Genomic DNA, 24,294 nt, shown 5'->3' with positions numbered 1-24,294 from the left:
AGTAACTCAAAAGTAACTAACTTAGGAAGTAACGCAATATTGTAATGCATTACTTTTAAATGTAACTTTCCTCGACACTGATTATGACTGAATAAGTCAAAATTAGAAAGTCTAAATTAATCTAAACTCATGAAGTGAAAGTATATTTTGTAAAATCAAATTAAAAAAAATGAAGCCGCAACATTACAAAATTAAACTAGTAATATTTTAAAAAGTCAAAATAACAACAGAGATAAAAGTCATAATATTTTGTGAACTGACTATAACATTATAAGTGGTAATATTAAGAAAATGATAAAAGATATTATGATAATCTTCTTAAACGGTTAACATGACCACATTTCGCTTTACATTTTACACGACTCATGATTTTACCCATGTATTGCATACATGCACTTGTGTCGCGGGAGCACTTCTGTGCATGTGGGACAGTTTTGTCGTCTATGTGATCAGTGAAAGAGAGAAATCTTTCTAAATTACAGCAGCCTTTACAAGCACATATGCGACATGTGTACATGTCTCGCAATCATGGTGAAATTGGATTGAGCGATTGCACTGCCTGTCAAACAACCTAACAAGCACTGTGCCTCTCAGAAAGAGGAACGAGGCTTCACGCTCTCCTGTGGGATAACGAATGAGTTTGCGCATCTGTGTATATGAGAGCCGGACTCGACTAAAAATGTGTTTTGATTCATTCTAATGGATGATTTAGCAGACCATGGAAGTAGAAAAAGGCTTTTGCTGATGCAACTGTCATGTTGCCGTTAGGGAGCAGAAACTGAATGTGCAACCATATCCTAATTCAGTTAAAGGGATAGTTCATCCAAAACCAAGATTGTAAGAGGTTCATGAACCAATGATGTTTGACGGGCCAGATTTGAGTACACAAAGGATAATTTTCACCAAATTTTGACTGATAACCTTGCAAATTTGTTCAGTAGATGTGATTGCAGAAAGCATTTGATGGGTTAGCCTTTGTAAAACTCCTTGAAAAAGCAGTCATACCTTCTCCAGATGAGCAATCCAACTCCAAGAGTCAGTAACATGATGAGAGCAGCCACCGAAACCACCACGATGATCACCACAGGACTCTGTTCACTAGAGGCCAGGGCCACTGCACAACAAACACACAAAGACAAACAAAAGATTTTGTTAGTATTCACCATGGCACAAGCCATTATCAGTGCTCTGAAAGCACTGGAGCTTGACAAGAAGATTGATCTTTGAAGTCTTCCCTTATTTATTTTGATAGGATCCTAATGGGAATACATTTTTGTGAGTTTAAAAGTGAATATTTTCTTCCAAATGGTCCCACTCCATCCATCTGGACGCAGAGGAACTACTTTCAGTTACGCAAAAACACTTTAGCTCTCAAATGGAAAGATGATCCCTGGTAAATCAGCTGTTTATTGGTAAATAATGGAGAAAAACCCTTTTACGGGTCATTTATTTAGAATTCAAACCCTGATGGGACATTTAAAAAAAGGTAAACTTATTTGCACTCCTTTTTCTGTGAAATTCAATAATCACTGAATCTCAATAAGTAAAATATCAGCCTCATCAGCAGAGGACATCAGGACATTATTTTATTTTATTTTTTACTATGAATGTTGAAATTAGTCGTTCTGCTTAATATTTTTGTGGTAACTGTGATACCACATTTTGTCATGATGATAAAAAAAATACATATAAAATCATCTAACAATGCAAGCATCTTTACGGTCACATTTAATATTTTAATGGTTCCTTGCTGAATAAAAGTAATAAATTCTTAAAAAATCTTACTGACCTTAAACTCTTAAAATAGTATTTTATATACATTTAAAACTTTATTTAAATGTACGTTATAAATATCACTCACAAAGGCCTATTATTCAGTCTTAATTCCTGAATATGGTAATGTACAATAGCTACAAAAAATTTGTATTTTTTTTTTTAATTCACAATAAAATATTGTATGACTGCCAGTACTAATCATAACTTACATGATGTCACAATGAAGGGTAATATAGTGAATATAATGTAATTTCCTTTCAGAAAAAACTAACGTGCTCTATCTTTAAGGGTAAAAAAAAGGTTTAAAAAATATATTTATATGTATATATGTGTGTGTGTGTATGTATATATATATATATATATATATATATATATATATGTGTGTGTGTATATATATATATATATATATATATATATATATATATATATATATATATGAATATATATATATATATATATATATATATATATATATATATATATATATATATATATGAATATATATATATATATATATATATATATATATATATATATATACACACACACATATATATATATATATATATATACACACACATATACGTATTTATACATATATATATATATATATATATATATATATATATATATATATATATATATATATTTTTTTTTTTTTTTTTTTTTTAGGGCTGAGAAGCGAAACATTGTCTACTGTTTGATTTAATCCTAATTTAGTGGAGCACTTTGCATTTCAGAAAAAAATCCCATGCTGTTAGGAGCAAAAGCACAGTGGAGCGATACTAGACAGGATCTGGAATGAGGCTCATCCAGTCCAAATGGTTTGCAACCAGGCACCAAACATGGCAGCTTTGTACTGCATAATCTAAAGCTGTTCAAATACTTGTTTCTGTGCTACAATGAAGGAGTCTGACGAGGTCACATGTGAAAGTCCTTCTAAAGCATTCATTCAATATGAATACGTCCTCTTAAATTAAAGATGACAGCAAGCATTTGCACTTTAAAGTCATTGTTTCACTGTAACGCCAAAATATATTGTGTACTAACATGAAATAAATAGAAGAGAAAAAAAAAAAGTTGACAACATTTTTTGAGGGGTGCTCACATAGCTCCAAAAATAATGGCACCACACATTCCTTTCACATACACTCTTTCTTTTAAAACAAAGAGAGACACTCACGTTCCCCCAGCGTCTGCAGCTCCAGCGGTGTGCTGTACGCCCCGTAGTCGAGTGGAGGGGGCGACACAGCTGCCACGGGGCTGGAAGAGGAAGAGGAAGCAGACGGGGAAGATGGAGACAAAGAGGAGGAGGACGAGGAGGAGGAAAGAGGAGAGGAAGAAAGAGAAGAAAGTGCTGGGCTGGAGCAGGTGCGGATGAGGAAGACATAGGTGGTGCCTGGTTTCAGGTTGTTGACGCTGATTCTGGTGGCGGCCGTCTTCACCGTGGAATAGCTCTGATCTTTCTGATCCTGAAGGAACACAGAAATATGCCCATAAAACAAGTAAATGACAATGATGGAGATGATATTTTAACATATATAGAACAACATTTTCTTTCGCTTTTGTCTTCAGTGTCAATCAATCTGCTGATTTGGTTCTCAAGAAATATTTCTTATTATTAACAACGAGGAAATTAGTTGTGCTGCTTAATATCTGTATGGTGATGTGGTTTTTAAGCATTCTCTGATCAATAAAAAGTGCAAAGTAATGCCTTGACTGTCAACCTTGCTGAAAAGTATTAATACTGTACTTTCAAAAAATAAAATAAATAAATACAATTTATTGGTTGTGCCAGACATTATGCATCTTGACATCAGCCGTTATATAGTCAGACATGTTTGCATTGATTTTTCTTTTTTTCTTTTTCTTTCCCGGATAAAAAAAAAAACAACCAACCAATTATTCAAGTTATTTACTTTACATGTTATTTGCTTGTGAACTATAATCTGTGTTCATAAGAAATGTATAATTGCACAAGAGAGGTGTTTTTTTCCATCAATCCTGGCAGGAGTTTGAACAGACATCGATGTCTGGCAGCTACATGTTTATCTGACTGAGTGATCAATGAGCTACAGGCCTGTGGGAAGTTGCTGTTTACTGTGGCTGTACACGCATGCATGTTAATAACAGCTTCAGTGCTTTAGTGGAGAGGACAGAGTATGTCACTGTACCTTCTCATAGTATTTAATCTCGTATTCAGTGCGGCTGCTGTTAGGATACACGGTGGGTTCCCTCCAAACCAGAGTCACACTGCGCTGCTCAACCTTCTCTGCTCGCAGCTCGTTAACCTGGGAAGGCGCTAAAGAGACAGACAGAGAGAGAAAACTGTAAATAATTAAAAGAAAACTGTGAGCTGAAGTGTGTAACAGATTGGTGATGATAACGGTCTGAACATGCTGATAAAGATTTGATTAAGACGTTCTCCTGCTGTCAGAATAATGTCAAATCCATCCACTGTGTGTTCAATGCTGGTTAGACAAACTCCAAGATACAACCGGCACAAATTCAACACTTGCGGAACAGTATTCAGCGTTTATGAGCGAACACTCTGCAAATACTTAAAAATCCTTAATACAAGATTTTTTACGTGTTTAAAATCTTGTTTTCAGGACATTCTTAATTCTGGCGGTTAAACAATGCAAGACCTAGAACTTGCATCGATTAACCACCACTTAAGGAATCCAATCCCATAGCTATGGGACAGTAAATTATCCTTTGTATATTTATTCAGAATTGCGCCAAAAGTAATAGGTTATTTTGCCTACCGTTTTATGGAATTTGGGCATACTACATATTTCACATGCTGTTTTTCACCTACTGTAAAATGCAAGACTATTTCCTGTCCTGAATGTAAGAGACTGAGTTAGATGGATGAGTGTGAGTGAGTCTCCTGCCGTTCTGATTAAGAGATGATTAACGGCGACAGAACAGCTGAGAGCTGCCACTCAAAATCCCCCAGCAAGGACTGATAGCTCCATCATGCCAAAAACAAGCACAGGACAAATAAGACTCTCATACATCACCAAGAACCAAAACAAACCTTATTTTTCATGTAATGCTTGCTTTTCTTTCTTCACATGTAGTAGCACGTTAACAAAAACACACTCACACAGTGTCCATCACGTGGTCTTTATATCATAATTCAAAATTACAGTGTCATTTGCGGTGCTGATCAAAGACAGTACTTGTCCTCTTCATGTGTTTGACAAAGGGATGAGGGTTATTGTCATTCAGGCTGTTCTTTCGGCCTGCTCCTCCATTTCCAGCAACTCCAGACATCCCACGAGACACTGGCATGAAATAAAACTAAGATATCTGAGTAAAAATCCTTTGATCTCAGACAGAGTGACAGCTACACTGCTCATTAAAGATCATGGACAACTGTACTGTGACGGCTGACAGCTTTATGAATACACTGCGTACAGACGATTCGATCTTGATCAGATGTGTGGGTCATTCTATCTTTGGCCTTTATGCCACTTTTATTGACAGGTGTAGTGTAGAGATGACAGGAAATGATGGCGAATGGAGAGAAAAAAAAAAAGAAAAAAAAAACTCCCATTAAACACATAAGCATGCTGTGTATGTGGTAACAAAAAAAAAAAAAACTCAAGTCAGTTTTAGGAAAGGAACAAAAAAAGAGCTAGTTATCAAGTTTGTGTGTGTGTGTGTGTGTGTGTGTACATGTAGTATGTGCAATAGCTTAAAGAATAGCTTTATGAACAACTATTTATATGTACTTATTTTGTATGATAGTGTTAAACTTTCATATCTTTTTTTCAAAAATCTTTTTTAAAAATTATTTAAAAACAGACAAATTAAAACTACAGAAATCTAGTTTCAAGTTTCAATTTCAGAATTTAGTAGTATTTTGTGGTGGTTTTTCAAACAGGGTTCTAGTGACTAGATTAGCATTTTAAAAAAAAGGTCACACCAGTACTTAGTTACAGTAATATATAGCCAATAAAATAAAATTCAATTCAATTCAATTCCAGGAACATAAATCCTACTTCACAAGTTTGTGAAAACAATGTACAGTTGTACAAATGCTGGAGAACATGATCATCAGGTGAGATGCTCTTGCCTCCACTGAAGCATAAAACACATTCTAGAGTTGACAAGGTCAAATTTGCTTATATTATTGGTAGCCTAGAAATTTCCTAAACTTCCCCAGATTTTTTAAGTGGTCTCAAACTTCTGGACCCAACAGCAAGTTATGTGTGTGGGAAAAAAAATCTAGCAAAAACAATAAATAAATAAATAAACAACTAATTTGCTAATAAATGGATTTATAATCTCAAGAGGGATGAGAGGCACAACATAGCAGTTTGTGGGTTATACTGGGTGTAAGAGAAACTTCTCTCCCTCTCCATTTCTACTCCAGGCTGTTGTTTCTTACCCACCATAATGAATAATGTATAAAGAGCTCCAAACTGCTGCTCTGCCTCCCACTCCAACTCTGAAAAAATGCACTTGCAAACATAGTTAACAGCGCCCTGCACAACACACACACACCTGATTGCTGGCAGTCTGACCCCATCCAAGTGGGAGGAAATGTGAAAGGAGATGAATTGCTTTGAGTGTAACTCCATCACTGCAGGCACCAAACTGAAGGTTATCTGAATCGGACAGCGATATTGAACTGACCTCTTTAAGACAGGTTAGGGTCTTACGCTATCTTTAACCCTTCAAACACACACATACATATGTATTCGCAGCATACACAAACACTATATTAGATAAATTTGAATATGACATCTTTAAACCCAGATCGATGCACTACAAAAAAGGTTTTCATATATTTGCCACAGTGTTGTTACTATTAACTAAAAAAAATAAAAAAAATAATTGCTAATTGAAATAAAGTTGAAATAAAAATATTAAATATATATAAATACTATAAATATTAAATAAAAATTGCCTTGGCAAATCGCTAATAACAATTTAAGTTAAAGTACTAAAATGATATATAAAATAACCACCAATGAGTTTATGGAAATTAAAAATAATTCTTTCTTTGCACGTGTTTCTATGTCTAACTTAATCTTAAAAGCTAAATTGTTAGTATAAATGAAAAAATTTAACTATAAAAAAAACAATAAAAGTTAATTTAATAATAATACAATTATTTTTAATTATTAATTATAAAAATATATAAATTGTTTAAAATTGAAATGAAAACTGAAAATATAAAAATAAAACTAACTCAAAATATTGATATATACATACATATATACATAAATATATATACATACACACACACACACACACACATACATATATATACATATACATACACACACATATACACACACACACACACACACACTATAAAAGTATATAACTCTAAAAATAACAATGACTTGCTGATGTAAAACATATAACTTTCTGATAAAGAACATCATCTTTGCAGCATGCCAGTGGTCACAAGGTAGGAAGCACCTGATTTCTTGAGCAGTCTGTATTGCCCTCTAGACAGAGTCATCATGGCTTTTTTTTTCTTTTTTTTTTGCAATGGCAGAGCCACAGATTCTTTCAGCAGGGGCGCTTTGGAAACTCCATTTGGCACGAAGCAGTGTGCTATCAGAGCGTGCAGGCAAGCACACGTCACTCCCTCAGGACATCTTCCTGTGAATAAATACGTAAGTCTCTCTCTCATCCTCAGTCGTCTCATTATTGTCTGGAGAATTCCTTCTATTGGCTCCGCAGTCTTTGGCTCGCATCACTGCAGCGACTACATCCGGCTAATCGCAGTGCTTTTGTTAAATACTTACAGTACATCCACTTAAAGGACTGTTCAGTCTGAAAGAGTGCAAAGGGTGCAAATAACAACAACAACAAAAAGATTCTGAGTGTTTTCTTTCAATACAGCCAGTTAGCAATGTTTTTGACAACTGGCAGTGAAACACTGCTGACTGTAGAGAGACTAGAGAGAAAAATACAGGGTTGCAATAGTCTGGCAGGGTGAAATGTGATCTTGCCCTCAGCAATGGCAGTGGGGAACACGACCAAATAGTCAAGTCATGCATGATAACACACAAACATACACACATACGCCACTGCTATATCACTGCAGTCTCAAAGAGCATGAGATGCCTCCAGGTTTGAGTTAACCTTGCGGTTAGGGAGAAAGTGTGTGTGTATTACACCATTTACACACATCCATTGCAGGGCTCTGTGAGGATAAGGAGTCAAGCTCTTCATCAATGCAGCACAAAAGCACATACTTTGAATTAAACATTTTCAACCATTAAAACATTGGTGAATATACTCAAAATCCATTATATGACATAATACATTATGCATCGACAAAGTTGTAGAAATTCCAAAATTACAATACGCTTTTTCCACCACATTATCCACCCCAAAATGTGGCCATAAAGCTGCATACGTAAACAGCATATTCCACACACGCACACATTTACAATCCGCTACCAAGAAATAAATAAAGAAAAAAAGATTCCGAAATAAACAAACAAATGGTTGTACACATTACCCGGTATGCCTCACCAGCTGGGCAGGTTGATAGAGTTGCTATTATCATTTATATTATCGCAGGGAGAGCGGGAAGGATAGAATAGAGGGAGGGAAAGAGGGAGGATGTGGAAGAGGGGATTTCTGGCGGCCTGCTGGGAGGGTGAGATAGAGGAGCAGGGACTGGAGCCTGCAAGACATGTACATTTCCATCTAACGAATGATATTACAACACCCAATGTACACCTGGGACATAGAGACGGGGGAATGAGAGGAAGCAGGAAGGGAAGAGGAAGCGGAGGTGGATGAGGAGAGGAAGAGAGGGAATGAGAAAGCGTGGTGAATGGTGAGGAATAGGAGATAAATAGGAGAAAAAGGCTTTTGAAAGAAGGAAAAGAGCAAAGAACTAGTGCAAGAACAGCAGTAGAAAGCAGAAAAAGGCGAATAAATGGATCAGATTTGCCAATAGTACTAGTAGCATTGAATTTCTAATTATTTACCTCAGAGAGCGTCCCTAAAGACACAATGTGTAATATTTGCATTATTTCCAACACTAAGCTACAAAAACATGACTGTTTTCACACAGGTTAACAATTGAAAATAATCCATCAACCATTGGCTGGCCTATCAGATAGCCCTGCCCCCAACCCGTGTCATTGGTTGAGTGACTGTTACTCAAACAAGTGTGGGGCTCAAACAAACAGAGCAATGTTTGCAGAGCCACTACATCAGGGTTGCCACAGCATATTAGAAGAAAGTATTAGTATAAATGAGTATGTTAATAATTATTATTGAACTATATAGTAGAAGAAATTAGGATAGAAGAAAGTAATAAACAGTAAATAATTAAAGAGGAAGTTTGCTTATCTATCTGAACATTCTACACAGAAGCACTCCTGAAGATGTAAGCCGAAACATTCTATGTTAGAAGCTTATTATTCACCTATCTTATAAATAGAGAGGAAATGGGGAGGAGGAAATGAAAAAGGGGAAAACACAGAGAGAGGGGGCTGACGGAAATATAAGGAGCTTCATTTTCCAGACACAAAGCAGCAACAATGCTGTAAGCTACAGACAGAGCATAAAACAAGCCGACAGCACAGGCAGACAACACACTAAGCTGTAAGAGTTCACATGAAGTACAGCAAAGTTAGACTGAATTGAGAAGTAAAAAAAAGAGCTCTGTGTAAACTAAATGCACGCACACGCACACGCACACACACACACACACAAACACACGCATTTATGCAGCATTGACTGCAAAGAGAAGAACCAGAGACTGGGTGGTCTGGCAGATAGCAAAGCGTCTGACTGACATCTCCCCCAGAGATGACAGACAGCTGTCAATCAAAGCATTAGGCCATCTGTCTCATCACAAGATTGCCTGAGCAGTGGGAGTGGAAACAGAGCAACTCATCAACCCCCTACAGTTACACACTCACACACACAGAGACACAAAGCGTCCTGAACAACTCATTCTGCATGCATAATAACCCGTCAAAAACACAATTTTGAGCTATTTATTACACAGAGATCTGCACAAAACAAACATATGCAATAAGGCTGGGTGATACAGGTAAATAAATATATATATATATACACAGTATATATATATTTAGATATGTTTTAACTTTGATGATATCTGGGATTTACAAATATTAATATTAATGTCTTTTCTATTAAACTTTTTTTAGTCCGAAGGAATGAAACTTCAACTAAACAGCCACTACAGCAGACTTAAAAGGTTTTATGACAATTTTAATGGCAATAATTAAGTCATATTTTAAATATCAAATTTAAAAAACAATTCTTAAAACAATTAAGAATTGTGTGGTAAACAAAGTTACAAAAAGCAGCATTTATTTAAAAGAAAAATATTTTGTAATGATCCAAGCTTCTTGACTGTCAACTTAATCAATTTAAAGAATACTTGCAGAATAAAAGTGTTAATGTTTCATTAAATAAATATAAAAAAAAAATACATTAATGTACTGACCCAAATGTTTTTAACAATTGTGGACAAATGCTATACAGGGACTTCCATGAACCATTTGTGCGCTGACAAACAAATCACTGAAACCAAGATTTATATCTGAAATGAGTTGACTGAACAACTCTGAAGCTTTTTGCTACTCAAGTTTAAGACGTTACTTCACAGCTGTCCTATAAGAAGAATGGCAAACCTAATCTAATGACATGCTCTTTAAACTTAATGGCTAAATAAAGACTGCATTAAACCACAATGTTTCCTAATTTTATATCATCATTAAAATCACGACTACTGTACAGTATATTGCAAATATATTCCCCAGTTCCAACACTCAATGCAATAAAGATCTCAACATTTATGAGGGTGAGACTTTAAGAAGGAAGAGGGGCATTTAGAGTCAGTTTTCGTCTCCTTTCATGCATTCGTTCTCCTCCCTCTGTCTTGAGAGCCTGATTCATTTTAGCTGCTCGTCGCTCTTTTAGAGTTCTTTGCAACACTCTGATGATCTAAGGATGTCTAGCCGCGTATGTGTGTGCACTCAATCCACCATCCAACTTCTTGCATGCCACATAACAAGCTTGCAAAAACATCCGTGATTACCGCAAAGACCTCAAATGGTAAAAACGAGCCCTCGCAGAGGGTGAGGAAAAGACGTAGCATTGCAACCAATTAAAGTCCTTTGCACTCAGTGACAAAGGGGGCCAAATTGGATGAGTGTGGCACTGAATGGAGGGTGATGACTCAATCTCTTTTAGAGCTGCTGGAGCCTTGTACTCTCTCATTTTACCCCATTAGTGGAGACCGAGAGAGCAGCTCCCTTGTTAGGGAGAGAGACAGAGGGTGCAGTAATGCACACTCCAGAGCAAATGCACGGAAGTGCTGTGAATTGAGCTGGAAGATTTGAGCTTCTGAGAGTGTGTCGCTTCTGACGGGAGGATGGGTGTGGAGGAGGGAGAGAGAAACAAACATTTAAGATGCTAAATGGTCAAGTCGGACTGTAATGGTCAGCTATCTCAAAAGAAAGGTGCAAAACTATCACTGGGGCAATAACTTTTCAAATTATATTCATTTGTACACTCTAGGCACTAATATGTACTTTTAAAAGCACCAATGCTTACTTTTAAAGAACTAAAATGTACTTTTAAGGTAAGATATGCATCTAATAGGGGTTTATATATCGCTTTTTACCAGGGCACAGTGACAGCTTTTAACATTTTTGGAGAGTGTAAATAAGTAAAAATAAACTTCCTAATGCTGAGATTCTTTGGAAGGTTGCACAGAGCAGCAGGTAGCAAACAGCCAGGAATGTTCATTTATTTTGGAAATAAATCCACTCAAAACTTTCTTTTTCAAGATTTAATTTACTTGAATTAAAACATTTATGTGCCAAGTATAAATCTATCAATATCTAGTAAGACTGATGTCAAAAATATGAAACAAACTAAATTCAAATTAAATTATTTGAAAATACACTAGCATATAAGTGCCACCTTAAATTGAACTTTTTATTGTTGTAAAAAGCCTTATGTGAAAGAGCCCAATTGTGTTCAGGGCTCGCGAAGAGAAAGTCGTCTCAAAACACTTGAACATCGAATTTGCTTATTTTTGCTCTTGTGCCGACAAATACATACAAAATATGTCAAAATATCCACCTTGGAAATTATGCTCGAAAAAACTGTCAGTTATTTCTTAAGTGAAAGTAAAAAATGGGATGTGTATTATATTGGATGCGTTCATGGTCTCTTAAAGTGACCGCGCCTAATTTAGCAACTGGCTGCTGTAATGTTAATCCAAGAAAATGAAAATCACTCACTGCTCTTGACTGAATTTCTTTGTAGTTTTAACAGTCAAACCAAAAATTATTCAGAAACCAGATATAATTTTTGAAATATATAGCAAAACTGTAATAATGTGAGAAATGTTGAAGGTGTCTGAATAAATGTAGGTTGGATTGTATATTTCATTTTTACATTGAAGACTATCCAGTGCTATTATTTGGTTTCTGTACCTTGACACCTACAAACTTGAAAAAAAAAAACGTAAACATTGGTGTGAAACCGGAGTAATGTTGTTTGCACCTTGTGCAATGTGGAATTAGTTTACAGCTTTTTCAAGCACTTTGTGATACATTTTGGAAACAGGAGATGAGCCCCTTTTCTAATGCACCACCTAGCTTGATAAACCCCTTCTCAAAGACTTAGGCCGGTGACACACTGGATGCGTGGCGCAAGCGTCTCAGCCCCGTGGCGTGTCGGTTTTTAATTCGGCTCCCATGTTAACAGGTTAGAGCTTACAGACCGCCTGCGTGAGACGCGCGTCTAAGGCGCGGCTCCAGCCGCGCGGAAAACGCTTGCCTGCTAGACCGACGCCTATTTTTACCGCGACACGCGCGCGTGTTGGAAGCTTTTCCAGGCAAAATATAATAGGAAAATGTGTTTTTGTCATTTTGTACACAAATACATATGAATTCATGATATTTTGATATTTGAAAGTCTTAGGTTGACATAAATTCAGATATAAATGTAATTTAAATAATAAATAAATAATTATTGATTTTTAAATATTGCACCTGTCAAACACAATCTATTTCGCTGTCAATACTTTTGATGGGGTCCAGTAGGCGTAGGTGTAGGTGTGTAAAAAAAGTTGATATTGTTGTCATGAAGACAAGAGCCTGGTCTGTCAACGGTCTCCCTCTACAGCAGCAGCGCGCCAGCGCTCACGCCACGCAGCCAGTGTGTCACCGACCTTAGTGTTTGTCAATTTTATTTGGGTAACACATATTCTGATATTTCACTGTTTGGCCAAAAAAAAAAAAAAAAACTCAAAATATCTGCTGTGGTGTTCCACAAAAGAAAGTAAGGCTGACATACATACACGCACTTCTCTCTTTCTCTCTCTCACTCTCTCTCTCTCTCTGTCCTCTTTGGGCCATGTATCCTGCTGTCCTTCACCCTATGTCATCCTCTTATCCCTCTCACCCCACCCTTCCTCTGATGAGGCGCACAGAGGTGCCAGACCCCAGAGAGCTCCACAGGCCTCGGCCATCTAAAGCAGCCAAACCAAATCCTCTGAAGATATTGAAATGTCAATCCCTCCACACTGACCCCTCCCCTCTGCCCGTCTCCCTCTGACACGCACATCAGGCGCATAAACTCCCTGAAACAATCGTGAAAACATTGCGGCTTTGTTGAGCAACCATGAAAGGTTTGTTCTGGTGTAAAAGAGCTGCAATCTATCAAAAGCAGAGCTGTCCAAACTCAGATCTGAGAAATGATGTGACCCAAATCTCCCCGCTCTTTGTTTGGGTCTTATTCACAGCTGGCTCAAGATTCAGATTTAAACCCTCAAATTTTCAGATCCACAGTATTAAATGTTGTGTGAGGCACTTATAAAAATGACTATGTGTCATGGGTGTTTCTAAAGATCTGAATGAAGCACTTACACATTCATGTAGCCGATGGAGTTATCTATCTACCACAGGAAATATGCCAAACAAATAAGTGACTCATCCATGGTGACAAAAAGCCTTTACAAATCATAGGGGCTGGAATGCCGTCAGATTTCTTTCAGTTCATAAATTCACACTGATTTAACATTAAAAAAAAAAAAAATGCCTCAACAGATGTCTAGTTAAATTGAATTTATAGCAAGATGCAGCTTGGGAATGCACACAGTCAGACGTTAACGCACATATGTCCAAGGCCAGGATGGTACTGTCACTTTTATTTTTTAAATATATTTATGAGCAAAAGGAATAAATAAAATTAATAAAAAGAGAAAAAAATAATTCAGTATTAAATGGTGTACTTATTGAGATAAATAAACTATTACAGAGAATTATTACAGTGTCAGTAATTTAAAGAGTACTTTATCCCGTTTTATGAACTATTTTATACACTGGATTATCCAAAAATAAGCATTAGAACATACTTATTTAATATACAAATAATTAGGGTAATTAGGAACAAAATGTTTTTTTCAGTGACATAAAATGACTGATTTCAGTCATACCTATATGGCCCTGTCAAGAACAGTAACAGTGAATTACTCAGAATTTACTCACTGTTGGAAAATGCATGTTATCAATTGACAAGACTTTCAGCAGAAAGTGCAACCGACACGCTTCTGTTAATCCAATAATCTCAGTCTCAGAATGGCTGAATCTCGAGCGATTAACCGCCCTGTCCAATATATCGGTCTATCTATCAGTCTGTCTATCAATACTAGCACTAGTACTGTGAAGATTGTTGGAAATTTGATTGCTTGTACCTTCAGGGCTTAGCTCATATAAGCCAGTGTTTGTGCGATCTCCATGGTCTCTCTTCATGTATCTGTGTACATGTCAACACGCTCTAGTGTACTGCTGCAATATTACCTCAGTTAACCGTGACGGGCTCCACGCAAGCAGAGAACATAATGGGACTGATGCCCTTGCTGTGTTCTGAGACAATATGTCACAAAAGAGCCAGTGACCTTTATGAATACTGCATTAGTGACTTTAAGGGCACACTCTCACCCCCACCCTAAACTAAAGCTTTTAGCCAATCCCTCCTCTCACTCTCCCAATGGGAAATATTAAACTTCCTCTCAGGATAAGGGCTCAGTGGTGTCTCCACGCTGCGGAGAAGGTCTGTGGAGCTTTACAGCGCATGGTTCATGGCTGGCAGCATTGGCTCTTGGCCAGTGTAGGGTTTAAGACCACAGGTCGATGAGAAGTGCACCCTGACCAAATGGATTTCCCTGTATTTGAGAAGGAGGCTTTGAGCCGGACTTTATCGGCCCACTGCAGGCCCTATTGGGAGGTTCGGCTGGAAAGGAGACATTGCATGGCTTCTTTTCTTGAGAGTCCGCAGGGAAGGAGGTCCCATGGGGACGAGGAAGTCCTCCTGCCTCGGATATCCAGGGACCTCCACAGCTGTTTAGACACAAAGTTTTCACACACTTGTGAACCTTTGCTGGGTTGTTTATGGTTGTGTGTCATTTCTGACTGATCTATTTTGCTAAATTCAGATTATTGCTCACATAGTGAGGAGGGAAGCTGCTTGATTTAAGCCCATTACATTCTACATACTCCAAAATGTAACACTTACTAAGGTCTTTCTAAAATCGAAATCAACAGCTCAACAAACAGATGGGCAGCGTGACCAAAATCTTATACCACAGTATTAGTCGTTTTATGTAACTGAACCATTCAAATTATGTGCTCCAAAAAACGATTTGTCAAATTTGTCAAAATTGTAAACACGACATATTATTAGAATAAGTTTTACATTTTTATGCTTCAAAATGTTGCCTTTAATTTAATGTGTTACCTGCCATTTCTTTGTAAAAGATTTACTTGCAATTTCTGAGTGAAAAAGGTTTTTCCTAGAAAAGTTTTTCCAGCGTTCTTGCTATAAAAAATGGAGGGCATATTAAGCATATTATTTGTTTATTATTTATTGTATTTTTTTATGGGGGGGGGGGGGGGGTGTCAGTGTTTAGCAACTGATTTTGACACTGGTTTGGTCACTGCAAACTGCTCTCAAAATGTTTAGAGTGCTTATACTGTATTTCATATGCACACTGAGTTCAACAAAGGGCCAATAAACACCGAACATTCACATTCGACACAAGCGTGGCACTGATCTCAGCCTCTAGTCAGTTAAACTCCTTTGTGTTGGCTTGCAATCGCACTGACTCTAATCACGGAGCTCAAACGCACAGCTGCCTCTGAGACTGTACATCACAATAAAGTAATAGCACTTCCTCGGAGAGCTCCAGTTAACCTTGAGCCTGTGCTGTGCGAGGGAGAGAATAATGGTGTGTTTATCGAGAACGGAACAGGAGAAGAGAGCAAAATTAAGTTAGAATATGCAGCACGCATAAAAATTAAAGACTTGTGTGTCTTTAGTGTTATGGCTACCCACACAACTTGATTGTGAATGTGATTTATACCTGGGACCCAGGTCCAAATTTAACACCCACAAGTGCCAAATGCAATTTAAAATCTGGCTTTGGTGAGAAAAAAACAAAATATTTGCCAGTGTCATCGCAAATGAAAGTAAATATAAAAAACTATAAACTATAAATATAATAATTGAACAATAAAACAATTATTACATAATAAATGATTCTATTATATATTTAAAGAATATTAATAATTTTATTCAGAAAGGACAAAATAAATGATCCAGTGACTGTAAACATTTCTTTTCAGAATATATATATTTCATATATATATATATGTTGTTTTATGATTTATTTATTTTTTCAAATTTTCTATACATCAAGAGAGCCTGAAAAACAAAACATATTTATCATAATATATCCTGAAAAAAACAAAATCTATATAAACAGCTTCATGACTGGCAAATGTTCTCAATTCACTTGCTTTGGCAGGTGCGGAAAAAAGTACATTCTGCCTGAAGGGGAAAAGGAGAGAAAGAAAGAAAGAGAAAATAGACTACTGAATAGGTGTGAGAGACAAAGAAAGAGTCATTTTTGGCTGAGAAAAAGCAATTGTGTTGGGAAGAGTATCAAATAATGAAAGGCGCAGGAGTTGAGTGCCAAATAAACGCTCTGCAATTTACTCTTAATGGAAAGCAAAATCGGAGTTTGTATGAGTCTTGATGAAAGAGATCTCCTCCATTAATAAACATGCGGCTCCTGCACTGCTTATTTCAGCCTTTGTGTTCGGGCACTCTGGGATCATTGAAGGATCTGAGCAAGCGGTAATGTGAGTGCCAGTCTGTGTGACTCTGTACAGTATGTGTGTGTGTGGCTCAGTGGGTCTGTGTTAATCTGGGTATTGTGTAAAGGGAGTTAATATCAGTGCACATTGTTCTGTAGAGGCATTTGACGACACAGGTGAGGGTCTAATACTCCAAGTAATTTCTGAAGTGTAACCGGGCATTTACATAATATTGCATGCAATGTTTGTGTGTCTGTTTGTGCAGGCACAACTCTTTAGAACCCACCTCTCACACAAACATGCACCAGCTGTTCACTAAGCCCTGCTTGACTCCAGATGCTGCTCTTATACAACTTCATATTGTAATTGGTCAGCACTAAAAATGGAGTTTGCGCTCATGGGTCGACATGCACACACGCACGTCTGTGTTTGGTGGGCACTTTCCATTCCATTATTATCAGTTATGCTGATATAACACTGGGCTAAAGGTATTTTCTAGCTCCTAAACAAACCCTCACATGAGCCTTTCTGGATTAAGACATTATTTTCTATATTAATAAGTCTTTTACCTCATGAAGGCTGTTGGCTGGAGGTAATGTGAGCTTCTACTATACTTATGATGACATTTACTGTAGGCCCCACAATATAAGCAAATCTTATTTACAGATACACACACATACCTGTACACACACATACCTGTACAAGCACACAAAACAATGTGCATTCTAGCTGAAAAAACATGTTTTTGACATACAGGTAGTATGACTCTAAAAATGGACAATAGTCTTACATTGTGCAGGTATGATTATGTTTAACATTACTAATTTATGTTATGACCCCACAAAAAAAAAAAAAAAAAAAAAAATTCATAAATAGCACAAATATTTTTAAATCAATTGATCACAAAAAGTCTAAAAAGTAACAAAAAGCTAATATTATTAGGCATCAGTAATTTCTGTTATGCGCATAATACTGGCCTTTATCTTACCCATCTTTATCTTTTACCTTAAAGAAATGACTATAATCTCCAATTATGTGCAGAACATTTACTCTTCAAAAAAAAAAAAAAAAAAAAACAACAACTGCTAGCCGCGGATTTGTACTTTTTGTAGTTTCTGTGTAATTTTTGTAGTTTTTGTTGTTCAGCACTAAGCATCAATAATGTTTTTTATAATACTCATGTGCACCATTATATATCCACTAACCCAAAATAATAAAAATAAATAACAAGAAAAAAAAAAAAAAAAGCACTGACCACTGCTGCCGATCTCATTAAAGAGAACAGGAACGTTGTTTAATCCCACATGGTATGGAAAGACATCAATGACACGAGGATGCAATGAAACTGAGAAGCACTAAGATGAATAAGCTGCTTTGTCACTACCTCATTTGGCTCAAAAAAGGGACTATTTCACTCTAATCAAATGGAGATGAGTGAAAACATCTGCTGCAGTATTACTGAGAGAGGATGGTGTCCTCAAATGCGGTCTCTACCAACATCAGGAGCAAGACAACCACTCAAAGACAAAGAAACATGCAAACCAGCATTCATCATCCACATTACACTGATTAATGCAAAAGTTGCAATGTGGGAGCATATGACATCAGATGAAATAAAGAGGAAAAAAACAGCACTATCTTGTGTTTTACAGAACGGTCTCTTGCTAAACAGGCTTTATCCTCATAAAAAAGTGAACTTTGAATCACTGAGGCACTTAATTTGGAAATACAGGGAATGATACTAGGTAGGGGTGCAACGGTACACGTATTTATACAGAAAATTCTTTACCAAAATCTGTAGCGAACAAATACAGCATTGATTTAACCACTGCACGAGTGGAACGTCATTGGAAACTTCCATTTTTAGATATGGTTACTTCCTCACTTCTACTAGTTTTAACGTGATATAAACGTGAATGAATGACATCAAAACAAAATGTCATGTAGCATTTCATTTACCTCAGGCAAATCAAAGTCAAAGCTCTTTGGATCACTACAGAAATGAAATCTAGAGAGCATTTTGTGAAATATTAGACCATGTACTCATTATATTTTACTTTACCTGTTAGTGATGTCTTAATTATTTAAAGTTTGTTTAAATCAATTTGTTCTGAAACAAGTTATGACAGTCTCTGTGTAAATGAATAGATTTCAACAACAAACTGAAATTTTATCATTTAGAAGTTCATTTAAAAACAGCAAAAATAAATGGTAATTAAATTCACGTTTGGGTTGTTAATTGTAACTTTATAGTAATGGCCAGTAGATTAGATCATAAGGTGAGCTAGATTTTCCATGTAGAAATGTTTAATTATAATTTATTCAAAGAATAATAAAAAGCAATTTGTTCAGTAAACCACTGTTTAATAAAAAAAAGCTATTTTTTGTTTGTTTTTTCCCCCTGCTTTACTGAAACCATTCTGAAATGTGATGTCACAACCGAGGTACGTACCAAACATCATGTTTATGAACTGTTACACCCCTATTACTAAGTAAACACAAGTTTAAATATTTTATGAAGAATGTACCTGGAAGGCTGGTGGAGATGTTGACCTGCGTGTAGAACCTTTTGTTGGGGAGTAACTCCGAGACGCCGTTCCGGGCCTCCACGCTGAAGGAGTAGTTGGAGTTGGGCAGTAGACTGACTACAGTGACTGTGCGCTCCGTCAGGCCGCTCTGCTGTGGTACGAAGCCCACGCTGGCTCCGCAGGGTTCACACTGCACCTGCGGGGCCCGTGGGGGGCCGACGCATCGCCGGCAGCCTATGCTGTAGGTGAGATCCCCTCGGCCGCCTGAGTCATTCGGAGCGGCCCACTCCAGAATGAGCGTGGACTGTTTGAGGGTGTAGACCAGATCTCGAGGAGGAGAGGGGGGGCCTGTGTGTAAAAATAAATGAATAAAGTTTGTAATGCTTTATTAAAACAAAATGTACTGAACTGTTCAGTACCACCACCAAAAAAAACAAAACAAAACAAAAAATAAATCTTAAGCATTAAATACATGTCATCTGAACATACTTTAATTAACATGATGATAATTACCCCTCAATGAACTGTAATTCTTTTTAATAATTTAACCCAATTAGCTACAACTGGGGTAAGCTTAACAGAGCTTGAGGCTTAAAATCACTTGAGAGGAAATGAACACAGGCCATGGAAGACAGTCAAAGAGAGATCATGGAGGGCATTGGCAAAGATGAACACAGCTCTCATGCACTAGCAAAAACTCCATTCATACAAATACAGGGAGAGGAAATGCTGCTTCATGAAAATGTGGCGGCATGTAATTTGACTGAATCTGTGGCAGCAGAATTAAAATTCAAATGCAAAGTGGTTTCATTTTGTAATCACTTGGCGACATTTAAAAAAAGAGGTTTTAATGTTGTTGTTGCAGTTAAAAGTATAGTTCACCAAAAATGCTAATTCTATTATCAATCCCTCAACCTCATGTTGTTCCAAAACTGTAAGACCTTTCATCTTCAGAACACAAATTACACGATAGAGAATAGAAGAAATCGTTAAATAAAGTCATTATTTTTGTTTTCTTTGCACACAAAAATTATACTCGTAGCTTCAAAAAATTACGGTTGAACCACTGATATTTTAATTATGTTCATACTACCTTTCTGGGTAATTGCATTGCTGCCTATGCAGGATCAGAAAGCTCTCAGATTTCATCCAAAATATCTCAATTTGTAGGGATGTAACCATTAACTGTGAGCTGATTGAAAATGTATTAAAATATGTGACGATTCAAATCGGTTGAGATGCAAAACAAATCGCCATTCATTTAGGGGTAGGAGTTTACATGAATGCATGTCTAAGAGGAACTTAACGTTACTGTCTTTAGAAAAGTTTAGATCTTGTCTATATGACCAAAATATTCATCCAAAACATAGACTTCTATATAACAATAATAAATTGTAAATGTGTTCAGCATTCTGCAACGAATATTTGTCAGATTTTCGATACTATTTTATGTCGTAAAGCAAGCAGCATATATAAAAATCCAGTGTATGGCATTAACAGGCATGTATATAGATACTAAGTGGGCCAGACGGTGCCATAGACCTCCCGAGCTCAACATCGCCCCACAATTTTGCACTGTAAATTTGTGCTGAAAAGGGGAACTGCAGCGCACTCTTATTGAGATTTGTGACTGCCCCGCTTATTTTCACATTACCTAATGTGAACCTTATATGGTTATTCTGTGATGTTTTATTATTATTGAATAGACATTTCATCGTCTTTCCTCACCCTAATTGCTCCACAACTTGTAACATTCTATTTGTAAAATTGTGGTTGCCTTTAATTTTAAATTTAAAGAGCACACACAAAGCCTTATTTTGTTTATATGAAGATATTTATTTTGTGTTTTCTTTTTTTTTGGGGGGGGGCTTGTTTGAAAATTTCAATTTAGTTTTCTTATTTACATTTACATTCTATTTAAAAGAGCAATAATATGCAAACGCTATGTTAGTATATTATTATAGTTATATTTCAGTTTCACAAAAAAATGTACAGCATTTTGTTGAAGCAATAATAAAAGGACACATTTAATTCATATTTTGTCTTCAATATCATTTTGTAAAAAAATTTAAAAGAAATGTTATTCAAATTAATCCTGAATTGAATTGTGAGTTGAGTGAATCGTTACATTCCTATTAATTTGTGTTCTGAAGATGAACGAAAGTCTTTTGGGTTTGGAACGACATGAGGGTAATGAATGACAGAATTTTCAATTTTGGGGTGAACTATTCCTTTAATACTACTACTACTAGTAGTAGTAATGCATGCATTTTTCCATTATTACTGTTATGATTAACCCGCATGACTAAAAGCACAAAACAAGAAAAAAATAAAAATAAATAATTTTAAATGCATTTAAAAGAAATAATAAAAATTCACACAAATATTTTGACTACTATCATAATGTAGAACTGTCAGCTTCGCTTGAATTTAAATACAAAGAATTCCTCCATTTCCATTCAGTGCAGATATTATAAAAAAAATGGGTTTTGTGATGGCTTATAAAAAGCTTTGGATTTCATGGTAAGTTCATGGACCTTAAAACGACTGTAGAACTGAATGGCTTGCTGCAAAGGCATTCACAACTACTTCCCCCAGAAGCTGCAACTGATTTATGGTGAATCATGTGGGCAGAATGAATGAGAGCCTCTTATCTAACAGATAGAGAGAGTGTGATAAAAGAGGGGTGGGGAAGAGGAGAGAGATCAGATGCGTTAATTGCTGCTGTCCTTAAGAGCGGGACTGTTCTGTTGACTCGGGGAGGAACAGGTCGAGGCTGGAGTCCTGCGTCTCTAATGCCGTTTTTCAGACAAGAATCTGTCAGCAGCAGGAAGCCATTTAAATGTCACCAGGGCTTTAAGCTGCCCATCATCAGCTCAGGGCAAGAGCACTACAGGTGCCTCCCGCTGCCCTCAAACACACAGACACACACACACACACAGTGATGATGGACTCAATATGTTGCAAGGAGTTTGTTTTTCATTTTTTGACAAGATGGTCTTTCTGCAAACTGGTCATCTCAAAAGCAAATAAATAAAATATGTATTGAAAACATCCCTTGAACCCACCTAATTAACATTTATCCCCTGTCAAATAATGTAATTTAATAATTTTTTAATATAATAAAATCATTTTTAATATAATAAAATAATTTTATTAATTATTATCATCATTTAATTTTGTGTTTTTATTTTATTTGTTTCTTGGCCTATTTGATTTGTTTATTAGATCTTGTTTGATAAGCATTTAATATTCATTTCAGCAAGTTATGTAGTGATTAATATTCATTGAAACTGATCCAGATAAGTCTTTGTTTTTAAATGGAAGTATAAATATATTGAGATTAAATATAGTTAAGACATAATAATTGTTTTTTTTTATTACATGTTATATTAGTCTTAACTATATTTAATCTCAATATATTTATACTTCCATTTAAAAACAAAAACTTCAATTTCAATGAATACTACTCACTACATAACTTACTAAAATGAATAATAAATATTAATACAACAAGATCTAATAAACAAATCTAATAGGCTAATAAACAAATAAAATACAATAAAACATAATTATTATTATTATTAGTAGTAGTAGTATTAAATACAATTATTGTATTATATTAAATAATTCTTAAAATATTCTTAAATTATATTACATCATATCATTATCATATCACATCAAAGCACATCATATCATATTTTATTACACGTTTGCTTGTGATATCTTTTATTGAACTAACGGTCATTTCCAATAAATTCCACCAAAGGAATTTTAATTCATCTGAATTAATTGTGGGAACCAAGTATAGATATGAAAAGTTATAACAAAAAGTGGTTCATAACTGATGCTACTCATCATTCCTGAGGACCTGATTGCTCTTTCATACATGCATTTGTTAAATTTTAATTTTGAGATCTAGGCTTTTGAAAAAGAGTCTCTTGTCTCATCATAAATGCAGATGATAATGAAATTGTAACGCAAACACTCAAGCATAAGTGAGTGTGTGTGTATGGAATAATTTAGATGTGTGCAAGAAGCGTTGATTTATTAAAGGCTCTAAAGGCTTATGCAACGGAGTCCACGTGTGGCCATGAGCAGTGGGGAAAGCTGCAGTCACGATACATCCGCTGCAAGACAGGACACACACACACACACAGAGCATTGCTTTTTCACGCATGTAGCACATACACTATGGTACAGATACACACACCTACAAACAGGCACATTACCAAAACAAAGCAGCATGCAAAATGCACATAGAAGACGAGTAATGCAATCCATATCATGATTTCCTCCTTTCAATTCGTTGTCTTCAGTAATTTACAGTCATTATAGACATTTCTCTCTCTCTCTCTCTCTCTCTCTCACACACACACACACAATAATAGACTGGTGGCATCTGCTCATAAGAGTGACTGTAGAATCAATACTGTAATTATCATGATCACAGAGTCTTTCTCTCCCTCATATAACAGCAGCCTAATCAATACAGTAATTAATAGTGTAAATAAAAGTCATGAGCACTCAGAGACTCATTCAGCCCAGAATAAAGGGCTGGTCATACAAAATAATGGAAAGGTTAAGTGTGTGATTTCTGTGCCACCAGATCCACTAAACAGAATAGCAAAAAGCAATAATTGTTTTGGAAATGGCTTTCACCATCACATCTGCCATTGGTAAGCGAACAAATAGCTAGCGGTTGAGCTAACGCTGCTGTGAAAAAATTTACTGACCCCACTATTGTTAGGTTAATAACTTAGTACTCAGAAGCTAGATTGTTAACTGAATTTATTGAATGAACTAGGGCTGTGCAATATGAACCCCCCCCCCCCCCCCCCAAAAAA

The 24,294-nt window shown here is 36.1% G+C and overlaps 1 protein-coding gene across 4 annotated transcripts in view; it reads right to left on the bottom strand.

Moving 5' to 3' along the window:
- The window catches only part of LOC127979531 (ephrin type-A receptor 7), a 133,786-nt gene that overhangs the window by 18,729 nt on the left and 90,763 nt on the right, over positions 1 to 24,294 (bottom strand). For all 4 annotated transcript variants that reach the window (XR_008158805.1, XR_008158806.1, XM_052585054.1 and 1 more), the window contains exons 5-8: positions 19,448 to 19,795; positions 3,951 to 4,078; positions 2,960 to 3,248; positions 1,006 to 1,114 (exon numbers count right to left, since the gene is read on the bottom strand). Coding sequence is in view for 2 of the 4 variants with exons in the window: in XM_052585054.1 (XP_052441014.1) it covers positions 1,006 to 1,114; positions 2,960 to 3,248; positions 3,951 to 4,078; positions 19,448 to 19,795 (874 nt within the window). In the remaining 2 variants the exon portion in view is untranslated. The remainder of the gene's footprint in view (positions 1 to 1,005; positions 1,115 to 2,959; positions 3,249 to 3,950; positions 4,079 to 19,447; positions 19,796 to 24,294) is intronic.

The sequence above is a fragment of the Carassius gibelio genome, chromosome B19 (genome assembly GCF_023724105.1).
Source record: "Carassius gibelio isolate Cgi1373 ecotype wild population from Czech Republic chromosome B19, carGib1.2-hapl.c, whole genome shotgun sequence".
In the NCBI taxonomy this organism is placed as follows: Eukaryota; Metazoa; Chordata; class Actinopteri; order Cypriniformes; family Cyprinidae; genus Carassius; species Carassius gibelio.
This window is presented reverse-complemented; position numbering and strand designations above follow the sequence as displayed.